Source organism: Actinia tenebrosa, unplaced genomic scaffold (genome assembly GCF_029948245.1).
Source record: "Actinia tenebrosa isolate PJP-AT-01 unplaced genomic scaffold, QUT_ActTen_1.0 PGA_scaffold13__45_contigs__length_12533684, whole genome shotgun sequence".
NCBI classification, from domain to species: Eukaryota; Metazoa; Cnidaria; class Anthozoa; order Actiniaria; family Actiniidae; genus Actinia; species Actinia tenebrosa.
In genome coordinates, this window is record NW_028292573.1 from 1,215,830 (window position 1) to 1,235,202 (window position 19,373).

At 37.7% G+C, this 19,373-nt stretch overlaps 2 protein-coding genes, 1 long non-coding RNA gene and 1 pseudogene across 3 annotated transcripts; 2 read left to right on the forward strand and 2 right to left on the reverse strand.

Moving 5' to 3' along the window:
- Nucleotides 1-1,595: 1,595 nt before the first annotated feature.
- LOC148911559 (uncharacterized) lies at nt 1,596-3,745 on the reverse strand. The gene has a single exon (XM_089029277.1). The coding sequence runs from the start codon at nt 3,743-3,745 to the stop codon at nt 1,685-1,687; it is 2,061 nt and encodes a 686-aa protein (XP_088885403.1). The 3' UTR covers nt 1,596-1,684.
- A 7,196-nt stretch (nt 3,746-10,941) lies between these two features.
- LOC148911560 (uncharacterized) lies at nt 10,942-11,290 on the forward strand. Its single transcript, XR_016119546.1, has 3 exons — nt 10,942-10,992; nt 11,069-11,148; nt 11,266-11,290. It is a non-coding gene; the product is annotated as an uncharacterized LOC148911560 (long non-coding RNA).
- A 725-nt stretch (nt 11,291-12,015) lies between these two features.
- On the forward strand, nt 12,016-14,577 carry LOC148911561 (uncharacterized). The gene is made up of 2 exons (XM_089029154.1): nt 12,016-12,223; nt 12,517-14,577. Exons 1-2 carry the CDS (start codon nt 12,051-12,053, stop codon nt 14,204-14,206), a joined length of 1,863 nt encoding a protein of 620 aa, XP_088885280.1. The 5' UTR covers nt 12,016-12,050; the 3' UTR covers nt 14,207-14,577.
- A 131-nt stretch (nt 14,578-14,708) lies between these two features.
- LOC148911562 (uncharacterized) lies at nt 14,709-16,578 on the reverse strand (annotated as a pseudogene).
- Between the last annotated feature and the right edge of the window lie 2,795 nt (nt 16,579-19,373).

Consider the following 19,373-nt stretch of genomic DNA (forward strand, 5'->3'; position numbering starts at 1 on the left):
GTCACTAACTGTTGCTACGCTTATCTGAAATAGTGCACAAACCAGCTCTTCTCTACAATACTGTCTAAACCATATTAATGCAGCCAAAAGACGATTTCTTGGATTAAGCAAGGTTGGTCGAATACGCCTTGGTAGACCTACATGCTGCAACCTGGGGTCTCTTGGTTGGATAATCCAAGGATATGATGTCTGATATAGTCCTTCAAACGTCTCTGGCGTTTCACCAGTCAGATGCCAAAATAAAGGTGGTATATTGAGTAGCTCGGACCATACGTCATTTCCTCTTCGCCTGTGCCCTCTGAAATCTGGAAATAGTCTTTCTAAAACGTCTAGCTCATCTCCACAAACAAGAAGCATCGTGGATAATAAACTGAAGTCCAATATTTCTTCTGCTCGCACGCGCAAGACCTCAGGGTCAAGGCATAGGCATAAAGCATATTTTGTTCTTCACAATATTGATGGTCGGCAGTGCCGAACAGCATCAATATTTTCAAAAATGACAATATAAACCAATAAAATGCGTATTTGCGTAACATATTGCACTCAAAAAAAACCAGTACGCACCCTATAGTACGAAGTGCTATATCTTAACAAAGAAAACCACATTCCACGGGCAAATAATCATCATTCTTTGTTCTAGGGTGCACGGATTTCGAAAATACCGATAAAGCAAAAAGGTCTATTATGGTAAACCTTTTTTTACTTCTTATGGCTATTTGTTATCCTTTTATTACGGTCGGCGTTCGACAAGCGTGTGAATTGTTGACATATTTTACACCTTATGCTCATTTCGTATTCAACAACAAATCAGCTAAGAGCTTCGACTGAGCTTCGACACAGAACAGCGTCGACCCAATACGCTATTTCTCTTATTCAAAGCGATAAACAGCAGCTAAATTCGATGGTAATTCATCACAGTACCTTGAAATTTATGTGGGCAAATTATGGCTGAACAATTCTGGATATCCACGAAGAAATTGAAGAAAACGCAACTTCTTGGACCTAAGCAGGTATTTGAGCTTTTTATTACATTAACGTTACTTTAAAATACTTTGAAACTGTAAGCCTGATTGGCAATCGCGGTATGACATTTGGATATATGATAAATTGCCGTTACTTTTTAAAAACTATAAGCTTTCAAGCATGTTTAGTCAAAGACTATTTAGTTCACAACTTTAAAAGATTATCACAATGGTGAATTTAGGTGACCTTTCTGTAGCGGCATTTCAGCGCCAAGAAATTTCTTTAAACTTGGCCAGGTTGTGTGTTATGTTTACCTAAAAGCATCCTAAAATTGCCGTCGAAATAAACGGACAGATTTTTCGCAAAATCGAGTTTTTGTGAAAACAGTGCATTTGCTTAATCGCTTTTATCTTACGAATTATTAACAATTATTTATTATTGCAAATGCAATCAGAATATACCATATCATAACTAAATGATTGTTTTAGATGTTGGTAAAGTTTTAAGGCAATTGCTTAAAGGGCGCAAAAGTTACGAGTCTAATTGTGTAATATTATTATTATCAGCAGTAAACACGTTTGAATGCTAATTAGGTAAGCTAGATAGGGCGTAATTTCGTAAACTACCAGCATGACAGGATTAATAATATATACAATCACTTAAAACCAATTATTAATGTTCTTAAGATGCAGTTTAAATACTTGGAATGTTTGAAATGTCCTTAAGATGTGATTAATTTAAATGTTCTTGCAATGTTCACTGTGCAGCTTAATACCGCTTTCTGCATTCTAAGTAATACATCTTTGTATCTTGCTCCAAAGATATTCTTCATCTCAGGCTCCATCTCTTTAGACCATCCTCCAAGAGCGTCCAAAATGAGGTTCACTTGCAAGATCGTGTATCCTGGGTGTTGTTTTGTGAGCTCAAGTCTAAGTGCTCCATACTTCTTCGTCTTCTCTTTGTCTTTCTTTTCTCGGTTGTTAACCCACGGACAGCTCATTTCCACCATGAGTACTTTCTTGTTATTGTGGTCGATGAAACGCGCGTCCACACGGTTAGATCGTACATACATGTGGTCAGCATATACAGGTACATCCCAGTATGCTTCAGCGTCAGTTGATTTGTAGAGTGGTTTGGGTTTGACATCAGAAAACCATGGGGGTGTACTATCAGCTAGTTTGAGATCTCTTAGCATCTCAAAGAAAAACACTTTCAAAGCAGCGTTGTGTCTATCCAGGTACTTGGACTGTGCAAGAGACGGACATCCAGCCAGTACATGTGCCAGACATTCGGAACCCTCGCCGCACATTCTGCATGTGACATTATTCTTGTCTGTTGTTCCCGTCTTGTAGGCGGAGTAGACTCTCGTTGGGGTTAGCTGTTCGTACAATTCCATAATGCCTGCAACACAATGGGTAGGAGCGCTTACCCACTTGTTAAGCCATGCAAAGCAACCTTCATGACTTAATTGATCATCCTGCCATCTTGCTTTCAGTAGACTTCCTTGCCAATGTTGATCTTCAACCTTCCCCACGAGTTTTTCATTTACAGCTTTCTTAAGGTGTTTCTTGATGTGCATTCCCTTGATCTTTATCTCCCGTTCTTCTAATGGGCTACATGACGGTTCAGGGGTATTTAGGTTCAGAGTTGTTCTCAGTTCCTGGGCAAATTTCTTTGCATCACTAATGAGAGAGGAGAATCCCTTGTCTGCAGCTCTTTCTTCAAACTGTTGAACAGCTCTCATCATAGGGTCAGGACTCTCGTAAAGTTTGACAGCAGCCTTGATCTTGATCAGCTTATACTCTTGTTCAATGGATCGCAGTCCTCGTCCTCCTTTCTCTCTAGGTAGATATAATACAGCTGCTGAGCTAAGTGGATGTCGTCCTCCATTCCCGCTGATGATCTTCCTTGTTTCTCTATCGATAATACGTAGCTCAGCAAGTGGCCAGTGCTGGGTCCACATAGGATATGTGAGCACCGGAAGTGCGAACTGGTTGGTAGCAAGGACGCGATTATAATCAGATAGTGGGCTTGTCCAGATCACAGATAGCCTACTCAAATACTCCTTTGCTGCTTCTGTAAGTACTTGCTTCTCGTCTTGTAGAATGGACTCTTTAATCCCTAGGAACTCGTAGCTGGCTCCCCACTCTAGTTTCTTAACCACTGATGTCTCGTCGAGCTTGAGATCTTTAGCATCTTCAACTTGTTTGCCCCTTCGTACATAGATGACGCTGCATTTCTTTGAATTCCACTGAAGCCCCATGTCTTGCATAGCAGTGCAGGTTGATCGAAGTACCCGGTTTAGCTTAAGTTCAGATGCAGCAAAGACTTTAAGGTCATCAACATAAAGTAAATGAGTTACTTTAGTCGATAAAGGCTTGGACAGTTTATATCCCTCTGACGCATTCAATAACCAAGAAACAGGATTAAGACACAGTGTGAAAAGGCGAGGACAAAGGGCGTCACCTTGGGGCAGCCCCTTGTGAAATCTAATGATGGTGGACGTTTCATTCCCTTGCTTTGTAGTAGCTACGATCTTAGTATTCCAACTTGCGCTCAGGTGTTTGATCACATCGCCAATCCAGCAGGGGACCCTGTGTACTTCCATCATCTCAATTAGCCAACTATGATCCACAGAATCATACGCTTTACGGACATCAACCCAAGCCATGCTTAGATTGCGTTTACCTCGATGACAGTCCTGGGTAACCATCTTGTCTATCATAAGGTTGTCGGTAGTTCCGCTGCAACCGGACTTTGCCCCCCTCTGTTCTCCTTCCATCAGGTCGTAATCATTCAGATGTTTATCCAAAGGGATCTGGAGGCATAATGTAAACCACTTATAGATATTGTTAAGACAGGTAATGGGTCTCTGGTTTTCGCTTGAGAAATCTCCTGGCTTAGGTATTAGACGTGTTCTGCCCTCTGAAAACCACAACGGGTACGCCTCTCTGTCCTTGGTGATAGATTTGAATGCACAGGTAACACCTTCATGAAGTGAGCTAGCTCGCTTCCACCAGAAGTTAACCAATCTGTCTGGGCCAGGTGCGCTGAAGTTCCTCTTCTTAGATAAGGTCTTGACAGCTTGTGAGACTTCCAGATTCCACTCACGTTCTACAATGGGCGGTACTCGATTAGTAATTGCTTGTTTCATATCCTGAAGCCACTCAGCGTTCTCGTTACCAGTTGCTCTCGTCTCCCACAAGTTCCTCCAAAACCTGCTAGCCTCCTCGATATTCTCAAAGGTGTTGGTGTTATTATTGGGATCGATGTTCTTGATTCTTTGATACGTAGGGTGATCCTCTTTACCATTCACTATCTCTGTAAACTTTGCATATACCTGCCTTGCATCTTGCGTAAATTGGCTATTCAATGATCTTGCTTCATGTTGTTTCTTTCCTCTGATGTACCTTGACTTTAATTTCCTCAGTTCTGATTTCTTCTTCTCCATGTAGTTGACAAGTTCAGCAGATGAAATTGCTTTACATTCTTCCAACAGAAGTGCTCTGTTTCGCTTTCCTTTCTTGGTCAGTTTTCTATTCTCTCTTAGCCTTTCAAGCTCCGCCTTAGCAATAGATATTTTCTTCCTGAGATCACTTGCTCTATCCTGGAATTCTTTCTTTTTCCTATCGGAGTTTGGTTTCTTCGATGCGCCTTGTACAATAGTTTTTTTCCATCCTTTCAACAATAGAAAAGCGGCAATAGTTGAATAAAGTGCACAATTAGCCATCCACAGATAACCAAATGGATCTTCCACCGACGATACGTTAAGTCGTCTTGTTAATTCTGTTACGGCATTGTTAATATTTAAAATGTCACTCTTTGTTGGTCGCTCTTTAGTTCTGGTATCGATTTCGCGGTTTTCATAATTACCTGGTTGACTGTACACTAATCCAAACAATTGCGATGATTTTTCTATCAGCGCACGTGCCTCTTCGGTTTGAGTCTGAATTGGTCCCAGTGGAGTTGTACCTTGGTTGACATGCAAATTCGTTCCTTGTTCGTGCTGATTAGCATTTTGTTCAATCGAAATATTGTCAATGTTTACAAAATTTTCAACGTTGTTTCTTTCGGTTTTGTTCCTCTGCCGTCTTCCAACTTTATCAAAAATATTGCTCGCTGCATTGCCTAACGATTCTTCTAAGCGAGCGGCTTGGTTTCGTAGATTCTTCCGAGGTATCGCGAGATGTTCGTATCCATGCTGGTCCCATAGTTCCTTCATAACTTCCATGTAGCCTTTCTTACGATTTCCATCCATAGCTTCAGGTGCATTAGACTTTACCATATGTTGAGCTTTCCTTTTACATTCGAGCAGTGTAAAATTCATTTCGTCAGTCCATTTGAGTCTTCGTTTGCTCTGAGATTGGAGAAAGCTGCTTTCTTCCATCCTCGGGTAGTCAATTGAATTAAGTAGAAAAAATAGAAATAAAATTGTAACAGAAAATGCGTAAACTCAAAACTATAGTTTCCTGCGCTTAGAGACACCAAATATCTCCCCTGTTCGGTTTGACAATTGCCAAAGCATATAAATACTTCTTCGGATGTATAATAGTGCTCTAAGCTTGGCTTGCTTTTGTGCCGAACAAGATTTCTAACGGAGCTGTTAGAATCCAACTTCACTACTCGCCGCCATTATCACCATTATTATTATTATTATTATTATTATTATCATCATCATTATTATTGTTCTTGCCTATTGCCCTTCACAGATTTTCTGTTTGAGGATGATTTACAAAAATATACTAAAGATATAGGTGACCAGAATAAAACTGGAGCTAAGATTAACAACAGCTACCATGGCAAAGGCAAATATGCCTCAGGCAGGCCCAATAACCATAATTCTCATACTCATTAATATTTCACGAGGAAACCAGCCAATCAATGGCCTATTTTTGGGTCACATGATGTTACTTGAAACCTGGTAAAGTCCTGTGAAAGGACTGAATTCAGTCCGGAGTAGCTGGAACAAAATTAATTCAGTCCTAGGACTGAATTAATTTTGTTCCAGTACTTCAAGTCGAATAATTACCAAAGTGGTTTGGTAAAGTGGTTTGGCCGTCATGGGGAGTAGACGTGCTTTACTTCGCTCTCTCATCTTTGAATTTTTATTTCTGTCTTTCAAGACGTTCGATGCTTATCTGGCGAAAACTATCTTTAAGGAGAAAATTGGAGTACGTTTCCTGATTTTATCTAGGAATGAATCGCCACAAGGACTCTATCTTGAACGAAGTTTATCTCGATCTACATGCTGATATGTGCTGGAGAAGAAGCCGCCATCTTGCATTCAACAACTTTCGAACTAAAGGATATTTTGCAGTTATTTCTGCAGTTTCAACCTTCTGTGATTAGTTTTCTATAGCAGACACCCGCAAAGGTCTGGGTAACTATTGCGCAACTTTGTCATTTTGTCGAGGAGAAAAATACAAAAATAAAGGCATTTTACGACCGTGAGCACAGGTATCCCAGTAATAAGCTATATATTGCATACTGACAAGTAAACCATGTGCATTTCTTCTCATCGTCCTCTTCTGAAGTGAGAATCAGTATTAGTTCATTTTCTTACACATAGATGGCTGCTATGCGATTGTATAAGGCCAGACAGGGAGGTAATTATTTAAGAAATAACTTTATCTCATAGATACTGAGATTTACACACGGAAATCTACTTTAGTAAATTCTCGTTCGTGTGCTGAATTTAGCCAATGAGAAAGGCGAACGATTTTTTTCACTAGTGAAAAAATACCGTTCACATTTCTGATTGGACGAACGATGTATTTTCACTAGTGAAAAATTATCGTTCGTCCGATCAGAAACAAGATCGACGAAGCCTCACTGTGTCAACAAACTGGCGCCTTTGCAACTTGAGCGAAAATGGCTGCAGAAAGCTCCAGATTTGTGTCACTCGACAATTCAGTAGAGTCGTTTATTCAAGAACAAGAAAATACAAATACTGTGAAAAAGACGACAAGAGATGTTTCCTTGTTAACCAAGTTTCTTCAAACTAAAGGTGAAACTCGCAGCGAGATAGCCGACATTCCTCCTGCGGAGCTGAATGAACTTCTCAGTGAGTTATTCATTTCAATTGTCAAACTTTCTGACTTGAATTTGTAAACTATATATGTAGTATAAAACAAAATTAAATTCAGTTTATTTATTAAAACCCTTTTTTTAGTGCAGTAGTGTCCAAGTTTTTGATTGTTCGTTTTTAGTCAATAAGCTTATCAGTCAATATGGTCGCCTGGCCTGTAGACCAACAACTATATTAGTGTTATGAGAGAGAAAATTTATGTTTTTACAGACTAAGCTAGACATCAGTCTTTCTAATTACTATTTCTTATCGTATGAAAACAAGATAAAGAACGATCAATTAGTTATTGAAAATATCGATATAAGATTTCAGTAAGGCTACCATCACGCACAAGTTTAGATAATGGTATGCTTTGAATTTACAAGTAAACTACTTAGCTCCTCACATTAGCTTGTACATCTCTGGTTACACCCTAAACACTCTTTCTCCCTTTGCTTAATTATTTTACCACTATTCTTTTAAATCTTATGATATAATTATTCCTCGTAGACCTTTCTATACATTTACCATATATTCACATATTATCTTTGGTTTAAGTTATGTTTAGTTCTATGATTTTCACTCGTATTATTCTTAATAAGATATCACACTTAGGAATTTACTATTTCCATTAGCCAATCAAGGCACAGCGATAATATCATATTGATTGTAGAATGACACATGTCATGAAGTTATTATAAATAGAGGTCATGTAATTAGTTTAAGTCAGATATAGTATAGAAGAGTAGAGATAGAGAAGACAGAGTGAAGAGATAGTAGAATAAAGATCCCGAGTAGCTCTACCGAGAGCGGTTCAATCCCATAACATTGGTGGAGACCCGTGGTTTCTGCGATCTCCAGCCCCATAACATTGGTGGAGACCCGTGGTTTCTACGATCTCCAGTCCCATAACATTAGTTTTATTGTTAGAAGTTTTGATCGTTGAAATCTCAGTATCTATGAGATAAATAAATTACAGAATGGAGAATGCTTGTACGTTTTTTATGCACTCGTTAATGCGTATCAGAAAACTCACTCGTTCGCTACGCTCACTCGCTCGTTTTCTGATACTTCTCAACTCGTGCATAAAAGCCGTACGCACGCATTTTCCATTAAGTAATCTCTATGTGTTCTCCAATCTTCGTACATGTATGAAACTTACCAGCTGTCCGAAAGACTACGCGCGAAAAGGATTGTTGGTAGAAATGGAGCGGCCCTCTCACCGCGCGGTTCATCACATGAATTTTGAGTCCGCCATCTTGAAAAATTGCCTATATTAGTGAATAGTGGTAAAGTTTTCACGCCTTTGCGTGTCCAAAGCCTCATCTGAGTTAATTTACTTATACACAAGTACTTATGTTGATTTTAAGCGAAAGAAACATGAATAAATGCGAATATATTTATGACTCTAACGATCGTGAATTGTCTTGGTTCTTCACTCGTAAAAATAGAGTTTGTTTACATTTGATTTTACTTGCTATGTGTCGAGAAATATTCCAAATAGCAAGATTAAGTACTTTTTAAAAAAAGGTTCTCGTGCTTTGGCTGAGTCACTCAGCGAGAAAATAGCATAATAACAATGTGTACAGCTGCACTCAAATAAACAGCATAGCAAAGACAGATTAACAAATGATTGCGCGTACACGCGCGCGTCAACATCTCCATATACCTGGATTCCCTCGCCCAAATCACTGTTCTCCTAAGAAAATTTATTCATTCTCACCTATACCCATCTACGTAGTCCAAATTTTTTAAAGCATTCTTGCGATGCCTAAATCATTTAAGTGCTTGAATTGTCCTGCTGAGCATCGCGTACAATTCGGGGTCACTTCCGGCGACTTTTACTCATTTGCATATTCTTGTCGGAGCGGCTATCACATTTCATGCGTATTTACATTGAGGAATTACAAAGAACAATGTTAAATTTGTACTTTCAACTCTCATTGGCAATAAGGAAGGAGCATCAATAAAAAATGTAACATCGAAAAATAAAAGTAATACAACGATAGTTTGCTTTGCTTTATTCTTACCTCTTAGCTACTGATCGATCTAAAGATTTTCTTTGAATGAATACAGTTCCGAAATGGCGTCCTCTTGTATGGAAAGTACGACATTGAATGAAGAAACACAATGCTGTGTCTTAGTAGTGCCTTTCATAACAAATGTAACATCGGAAATTTGATGTACATTCACTGCCTTAAATGAATCCTGCATTTGTTTCTTTCTCCTTTTAATGTGATATACGATTTCTTGAAGTACCGTATTTGTTTAGTCATCTGGGAGGCTAGTTCTACGATGACAGTCCAGAATCGCTCGAGAATCGCGTCAAATTTACAATCGTTTTTTTCCTTCTTCGTCCGCCATATTGAAAAATTGACTAGCCAGGTCCCTCGTTGCTTTGGAAACAATGCTCTTAGTCACCAGTTTCTATTCAAGACTCTTTTTTTTTTTACCGAGAGAACTGTGTTTCGAGGTTTGGAGTCAAGGAATCAAACCGCGCAAGGCCTGGGTCCAAAATTGTTCGTGGGAAATCTTGAAATTTATTGTCAGCGCGGGTAATCATGGCATATTCAATAAGGGGACAAAGAATGATGAAAACGTTTGTAAAAGCTTACAGACTAACGATTCCGGACTTGTAAAAAGACGAACAAAAGGTTAACAAGGTATGGCAGAAAAAGCTTGTTTCAATTTAAGTGATGGCGAGGATAGCGTGCCACCGTGGGCAGTCATAGCGCCAAAATACATCAATGTAATAAGACCATGTGCCAACACAACAAGCCGTCATTATATTTTGGAGTACCAAAATTACAGCCGTCTTATCCAGCTATATACCTAAATGCCATGAATGAAAGCCTGAGACCCCTGGGATATACAATTTCTTCCAAGGCACACAGAGTGGGGACGCAATTAAAAACCACAACATATCGATTCAACAAAAGAGTTTTAAAAATGAATTCAAAATTGCTTTGCCAAATTATCAACCAGAGCAACCCCCTGTGGTAACAGATCAAGATGCTCCACCTCAGACTCCAACTCAGATCCCACCTCAACAAACACAAACAACAGACAACATCTCACCAACAAGAAAGTACAGGATAGAGAAATTTCTTGCTCTAGAAGAAGAGGAGAGAGAAAAAGTGATGGAGCTTACCTCCATTCTCAATAAATTTGGGGTGTCCTTCGAGGCATATCATGAAATCACCCAAATACCAGGAAACAGTTCCATTACAAGATCTTACCTTCTTGAGGGATGCCAGGGCCAACGTGACTCCAAATGGAACATTACTAAGACACCAGGAAATACTTTAGGGGCTGAACTCAACTTCCATGAGCTATTGCAAGAGCAACTTGGACAACATGTAAGTCTTGGAATGTAAATCTAACCATGCCCATGCACGTGATTAATTGGCTACAAATTCGAATTTCAGCTTGAAAGAAAACCAAATGATAAAGAAGAAAGGACTTTCAAGGTATTGTCTAAAATTTCCATTTCAATTTTTAAATTGGGGTATTATGTTAAAAAGATGACTTCACTGCATGTGATGTAGACTAATTTGTAGATCAATATATATTGCCAATGAAGTACATTTTTGTCCTCCAAGGTAAAGATAAGTGGAGATGGTGCTGCACTTAATAGGAAAAATAACCTCATGGTGTGTTCATTTTCCATCATCGATGACAATAAAAGCATGATGTCAAGCTCAGGTAATATTTGACTTTTGCTTTTTTGTCTATAATCAGTACACTAGCTGTTAATATCAATATGAAACCTTATGTGCAAATGTTTCTCATTTGTAGGGAATTACACTATTGCAGTGGCTCAAACTGCTGTGAGCTATGACAACCTTCCAGTTTCCCTGTCAAATGTCATTAGAGATGTGAATAAGATACAGGAACAAGGGTATATAGAGGTTGATAACCATAAAGTCAAAATAGAATTAATTCTTGGAGGTGACTACAAGGTAAATGTAATTACATTATCATATTCACATTGACTGTATCATCTAAATATACAAAACCTTCTCTTTAACTCCATAGTTTCTCTTATTGTGTCTTGGAATGAAGGCGGCCAATTCCTCACATGCCTGTATTTATTGCAAAGTCAGTACAGAAGAAAGGTAGTACAGCTGCTTCTAGTACTTAGAACATACGTACTACATGTATAAAAGTATTGATATTGTAGATATGCATGCATGTAAAAACTAAAATCAAGATTACTAATATATGATTGACAGGCAGGACATGTCAAAGCCAGAGAATGATTACCATTCCATGAATGTCAAAAGAAAACTTCATGACAAATGGCACAAAGACCCTGGTTGCCAGAAATCACCTTTGTTTAATATCACTCTGGACCACTGCATGGTTGACGAGCTACATGCCTTATTGCGAATAACCGAGAATGCATTAATATAAGATGCAGTTGACTGGGATGAGGTTAGATCCAAACAAACTGTAACTAGGATTTATATTAAGCAAGTTTAAAATGTAAGATTTTACATTTTACCTCTCAAATCCACAGGAAGACAACTTTGGGGTACCCAAAAAAGACCAAAAAAAAAAAAAAAAAAACACAACACAACAACCTTTTGCACGCTATACATACTTGTGGAGTAGGATTTCAGGTAGGTATTCTTTTTAAGCTTTCAATGATATTAATCTCTATTAATATTAAACTCCAAAATGATTTAATAAGCTAAATACCACAATTCCCCCCAAAAAAACACATAACACGATGTAAAATGTATTGTTACTTTACTTTAGATATGGTATGACAAAGACAATAAGCTGGATTGGACTTCGCTAATGGGTGATGACAAAAAGAAATTGTTGAGGAATCTGTCCTCAAAGTTTTCTTCATTTGTGCACCCAAGAATATTAACATCAGTCACAAAGCTTTGGAAGGTACTTATCATTTAGTTGTAATTCTCCACTTTAAAAACGAGTTAGAAACTGGGTCCGAGTCTCTTCCCGAAAAGGCTTATGGGATGCCTATAAGGGACGTGTTGTTTACGATATTATGGCGGGAAATGAGTTACAGCTACCATCAAGTGATCTTTCTCTAAAAGAAAAAGATATACCAGGTGCTAAGCTCCTTAAACATGTAGACAATTGTAGCTTAACTATTCTCAAGCGTTGGCTAGCCTGTAGAGGAGCCAAAGTCACGGGAAAATTGCAAGAACTCAGAGAAAGGTGAGTCCGTTTATCGGAGTATGGCCGGCCGTGTATCGACTTAGTTTATCATAGCAAATCTTGCCAGGTTTATTCATGCTATTTTACTTTTTAATGTATATATTTTGAACATTAATATATTCAGAAAGTTTGAGGTTTCTACTTGTGCTTGTCATGAGCAAATCGGTGACCAAAATTCTTCAGAATCTTGCATACATGTACATGTACCTTGTAATACACAGCTTGGTGTCTGTCTACATTGTAACCTAGAATTTTCTTTTAGAAAACTTAACTCTTTCTCTTTTTTCTCTAAGGGTAAAGAATTATGTCAAAAATGGATTGGATAAAAAGTATTTACAAGATCCTGACGGGGGTATTCATCTGTTGAAGAAGAAAGCAAAGGCAGGACTTCTTCCAGAGTCTCTACCACAAGAATCAAACAATTTCCCCAAAGATGGATATAACCCAGACCTTTCTAAACTGCCCAAAATCAATTTTGGAGTTATCTGGAAATTCATGATTGAAACAGTAAAATGGAAAAAGCAAATTGCCACAGCTAAACCTCTAGTGAAAGGTTATAACTTTTTTAAATCCAACCATGTTGTGACTATATATTATCAAGTAAAAGATGGCAAGCACTATCTTAAGAGCCAAGTGTTACCTTCAATGAAAAAAGGAAAACTATACACATGTTTTATTTTGCTGTCATCTTTTTCCTATGTGCTTCGTGGTATTTGCGGATGTCCAGCTGGAAAGGATGGCCGCTGCAACCATGTAACAGCCACTCTATTTGGTCTTGTTGATTTTACCAAGAAGAGAACAGAAATTGAACAATCATGTACGTCTAAGCCATGTCGCTGGAGTGTGCCTCCTAAACGCAAAGGAAAAGTTGTAGCCATTTCAAAAATAGATTTTAAGAAACATGACTACAGCAAGATCAAAAAGCCACGCAAGTCTCTAATAACACCTGATAAAGATGTCAGAGCTCAAGTGGACCAAGTAGAATGGTCACTTGAAAAGAAACAGCGCATGTTAACACAGGTTCTTGCCTTGCAAAAGAAAACTGGAAGAATGATGGGGTGGTCTCACATATTGCCACAAACTGTAGAGGGAAATGACAATTCAACAGAGATCAGAATGCAAGATACTACTACAGAAAATGCAACATCAGCACATGAAAGTATTCTACTTAAAGATCCTCTTGAAATTATTTCACCAATCAAGGAACTTCCAGTTTCTTGCAAGGAAATAAAAGAACGTGCTCAAAGGATTAAGAGAAAATTGTTCGTAACCGAAGAGCAATCAAACAAAATTGAAGTAGAAACAAGAGGTCAGAGTGAAAGTCCTCAGTGGTATGTACACCGCGCAGCAAGACTAACTGCCTCTAAATGTCACAGAATTGCATCACTAAAGGCTACAACATCCCCATCAAAGGCCATAAGAGACATACTATACACTCAAGTTAGGCCAACTTGGCAGATGAGAGAAGGCCTGTCAAAAGAAGGAATCATTCAAGAAGAATATATAGCAGAACAAAACAGAAATGGACATAACAATCTTACTGTAAAAAAGTCTGGTTTTATTGTTAGCTTAAAATCAGGATTCCTAGGAGCAAGCCCAGATGGGAATGTTTGTGATCCCTCTTGTGCAGATTCTGAGGGTTTGCTTGAAATGAAATACATACAAACAAATGAAGGTGAGACATTAGAAGATGCATTAGTTAGGAAGAGAATATGCACTAAGACACAAGCAATAACAATAAACAAGAAGCATGCCTATTACTACCAGATTCAGCATGCTATGTATGTCTGTGAAAGAGCATGGACTGATTTCGTGGTTAAAGCATCACATTCTTCTGGAATCTACATTGAGCGAGTCAGATTTAACTGTGATCATTGGAAAGAAGTTCTTACAAAGATTGAGAAATTCTATGAAGACCATATTCTAACTGAACTGGCATATCCCAGAATAAAGTTTGGCTTGCAATGTGCAAGAATGGAATGAAACCATAACACTGAAATTGACTGTTTCTGCTTTATACTTGATAAGAAAACATGACTTGAGGCGAGCGCTTTTTGTTGCTTGCAAATATAGCAAAAGTTTACACTTCTTATTTATATAAGACAGCAATGACCAATGTTCTTGTTATCTGCAGTGTGTTTTCATAGAGTACAAACACTTAGTGTGCAACAACTTTGCACCATTACAATAAAATTTGCATAATTTAGTGGTATTTATATTGCACATTTTTCGTGTTTGTACTCTAGTAAAATGCATGTATCTTTGAGGCAATACTCAGTGTACAAAAGTTTTAACTCTTATCGATATTTGAGTTTATTAAGAAATCTATTTATTGATCACTAATGTAAATTATTTGCGATGAAAATTGAAATGTTTAATTACTTCTTTAGAAATTTATGCATTAATCACAATTGTAAATTATTTTAATTGAAAAATTTTAAAATTGATTTTAAGAAATATATTTATTAATCACTATTGCTAATCATTTTAATTGAAAATTGATTTATTATAAAACATTGCAAAGCTATAAAACCAAGGCAAGAGATTGATCAATGTGTTGATCTTTGATCATTTTACATATGCAAAGAGCAGTCTTTAGTGAGCAAATAGTGCAGATCTTTTTGGCAAAATGCTGTGAAATAATACCAGTTCAATAGGGAGCACTTAATTCTTGTTTTATATTATTTAACAGGATTTTGTAAACCACTCTTCACTAAAGAGAACAAGAGAATAAAGACACCATACTTGTACTCAAAAATAATTGTATTTTATGATAACTGTCTCCACCTTTGAATTTAGTTTTGAATTTATTTGATCAAAGGGGGTAGGAAATTTGACAATGCGCAAATAACTGACTATGTCACTTGCATATGGTGCCATGGAAATAGGGATTATTTTATCGATAATGTGCCAGTTCTTTATCCTCTCCATGAGCCTCTCTACATGAACCCTTAAACTAGCTATAGTTTTGTTTTTGATGCTTTGATCTATGGTAAACTGGGTATCTTTCTTCAAATATTCAGGCATTGCCAGTGATACCCCAACTGATGCAAGCTCATCCTTGACATTAAAGCCTTTATCGGCCATTACTTCATCTCCATGTTGCAAAATGTCAAGAAAACCACTCATAACAGTGATCTCTTTATCAGAGGTGCTGCCTGGGAACAGCTCGCTAACAAATGCTGTCACGCCACTGGGTGTGATACCAATTAGACATTTCATAGTTGGCTTACTCTTATAAGATGAGTAACATGCTGACTGTAAATCTAAAGCACTGGGTTTCTCCATTTCAATCTCGGTACAGTCAACAATAATTGCAACTTTAGGAAACAGTTCTTTAAATTGCTTTGGACTGTGAAGAGTAATTACATCTCTTGGAGGTAGGTTGATAAGTGGCTCAAACTCTGAACGTAAAAGTCTCAGCCATGTCCTTACAATCAGAGATACTGATGAGTCTGAAATGAGAAAACGATGAGCTAGATCTTTCTCAAAAAGACCAAGTCTTATCCTCATTAAAACCATGACAAATTCCTGGAACAGTGTTAGAATTCTTAGTCTCCCCAACTTGTTAACAGATTGTTTTTTATCATGATTTATGTAGCTCATTCTCTGGGCAGAATCTTCCACCAGATTAAAGCACAGCAAAAGTGTTGAATAGTCTGGTAAACCTGTATAGAATTCAATATCCTTATCATTTTGTTGATACTTATCAATGTCAAACCTTGTATTTGATATTTGGTACTCTAGTCTTTTGATTGTATGGTCAGCATCCATTAATTTTTCCTTCATTTCATCGATTACTCGTATTTTTTGCTTCAATTCATCCTTTAATTCCTTAGTTTCTCTTTCAAATTTACTAAGCTTCTCGCAAATAGCTTGCCGTTCGTCATCCAGGCTCACTTTATCAGACTTACGACAGTGGCCTTTGTAGATAAAACTGCAGATATGTTTGTCGTCAACAAACTTTGTTGCCGATCCTTCTTGCCCTTCGTCTATCACTCCTACATTTTCAACTGAAATTAATCTTCGTGCGTTGAAATATTCTCTTCTGACGAGCTTTCTTCTTTCATTTCGTGGGGTAGTCCACGGAAAAAGTGTTGGAAGATGTGTTCGACTTAGTTTCTTGCCGCCTTCCCAATGCAACGAGCAAATACGAGTGTTTTGAGAGTCCAATTTAAGGCTATCGTTCTTCAGGATCACCTTGTATATCTTCCTTTGTCCAGGATCAGATGGGATCCGATAGAATTGGACTTCAGGGGGTTTATTCCTGTGAGAAACGTGACACTTAGGAACACAACAGTGATACTTCGGCATGGCGATTCGATCTTGTTGTCCCTTCAAGGCATCCCATAAGCCTTTTCCAACTCGTTTTTAAAGTGGAGAATAGGTCTTTCTTTTAAGAAAAAATAAGGTAAAGCATGTATATTAAAAAACATGAAGTGTGAAGTATGTGGATACGTTAAGAGGCGGTCTCTGTAAAAGCGGCCCACTGCATTTCGGGTCAGAAAATAGTTTTCCCTCAAACTTTTACCATAGAAAGGTAATTACTAGTAAGTAATGAAAATGACTTTATTTTCTCGAAATTCATCAAAATGATTTTTTTTACAGCGCATAAATCCTGGACCACCGTTATCACTAAATTTACATTTATTATCAATTGAAAATTGTCCATATTCAAGTCGTCACTGCTCGCAAAATATAAAACGCTGGAACAAACTATTATTTTTCCTGACTTTTACATTCATTCTAGTGTCAAAAATAAGCAAAATTTTGAATGTTAAGCAAAAGGGGAAAAAGGAGAAAAACAAGTATTCCTACCCATTTGACGGATTTTTGAAATCAAGACAAACCACCCCTCACTAAAAAGCTTTTTTCTCCCAAGTCCAGAACGGATTACTTACGTTTTTTACTTCAATCTACTGATCGAATGTTGATAAAAGTGGATCCATAAAAATATTTTGCGCTTTTTATGTATCTTCTTCACAGCAACCTCGGACTTTTTCGTGTTTTTACCAAAATGTCTCATGAAATATGCAAATTAAGTACTGAAATAAACTATAACTAACCATGATTACTTGCTTGAATTTTACTATATCCGGTGTTAACACACTAAGTATGATCTTATTTTCCATTTTAAACTAATTTGAAGTAAAATCGTCTCCAAAAAATACGCTATGATGCGTTTGACGCGGTATGAAAACTGTTTTGACGTTTATGCAAATTACTTATTGATAATGTAAACTAATTTTTCTAAATTATAGTTTCCAAAATGTACTTCTTTTCTTTGTCTTGAAATAACCTAAAAACTTGTCAAAAAGCATCTATTTCAATATATCTGATCTTCTTAAACTGCCCAAACTAAGGAAAATAGTCAAAATACAATTTATATACCACGACGGAATGAACAACTTAGTTCAAAACAAGTAATTAAATACGAATTAAGTCCAAGACTTTAGGTTAATTTTGTAAAAATGTCGGTATTCAATTAATTTAGATATGCCCAAACGAAAAAGTTCCCATAAAATACAATGTTATGATGCGTTTGGCGAGGTATATGAACTGTTTTGAAGTTTATGCAAATTGGGTGTTGATAATGCAAACTAATCTTAAAAATAATTTTCAAAACTGTATTTTTTTCTTTTACTATCTTGAAATAACTTTTTTTTAAACTTACCAGGGGCACAGAGTTTTATATGTCTGATCTTCCTAGACGGCCCACACTAAGGAAAATAGTCAAAATACTAGTACCATTTATTGATATCTACCACGACGGAGAATGACGACGGAATAAACAACTTTATAGTCAAAAACAAGTGATCAATTACGTCCAAGATTTTAGTTAATTCAGTTAAAATGTCTTGCTTTTCACAATTTCCTGGAGTCTTTGCAAGATGCGCGATTCAAGGGGTATTTCAGGGATATTTTGCCCACTAAATATAATGATGATATGCAAAGCCACTTTGCTGCAATCTGTAGTGTCGCTGTCACATGCCAATCATGTAACTAATTACCGGGTGCCTTTTAAGTTACATACATACACACGTGCATACACGCACTTCATGAGAGAATAAAGTAAAGCAGAGACCAGAGATGCGGTGTGTGTTTCTTTTTCATCCAACAACATTATACAATCCACATTTATCAAAACAACACCTGACAAAGCGGGATCTTAGGGACGGACCATTAGATAGTTGATTGGGGGTTGCGTGAATCACCCAAAAAATATCGAGCAAGCACTTAAACCTCAAAATATCGTGCAACCTCTTCTGCTAGAAGGAAAATATCTAACTGTACGCAAAAAATTACGTGCTGCAAGGGTTGAGCAAGAATAAAACATTTTAAAAAATAAGAATTCCTGCTACCCCCTTCATTTATCTAGTCCATCCCTTATTTAGCACGAGCTTACATCTTGACTCACAACAGTGTTGTAACAGCACAAACATTGCTCAGCGTAATCGCGCCTAAAGACAACTTCATAGCAAAAGATATGAAAGTTTGCGTAAAGAATCATACTCATTTTAGCCTTGGAAAATTTTGGCGACCCACTAAGGCTTGCCTCTATTCGACACAGCAAGGTATACCACGCTGCAAGAGCTCTAATACCTAAGTCGGCATTCAATTAAAATTTCGATATGTCCAAGCGAACGTTTAGAAAAACGAGTGGTGATGACTAGTATAACCCTAGTTTGGACTGCGTTCGGTGTTTCTGAATAAAACAGTCGGAACTCGTGAATAAATTGAATCACCGTAAAAAGCTTTGTGAAACTTACGTTTCGGACGCTTAGTCCTTATAAATCGTCGGAGTACGTGACATTTAGATAGTCGGCGTAGAAGCGCTTTGAGGGGAGGGGTAGGAAGGGACGGGGGAGGCGAGTCGTCTTTAGGCGCGATTACACCAAGAAAGTTTTGCCCTGTCTAATGCACTAGTCAATTGAAACCCCCGCGGCTAGCGGGGCACTGAACGGGGACGTGACGCGTTTTTGATGTGCTTTTAAGAGCATGACTGCACCGTGGGGTCGGAGATTTAACGAATAGTTTTCTCAGCAGGGAATCAAGCGGGGATTTTAACGCTCGTTTGCAAGGGCTTGGAAACAAGAGGTCGGCCATCTTGAAAAATACCAAGACGGCGTTGTGATTCCAAGCACAGGCA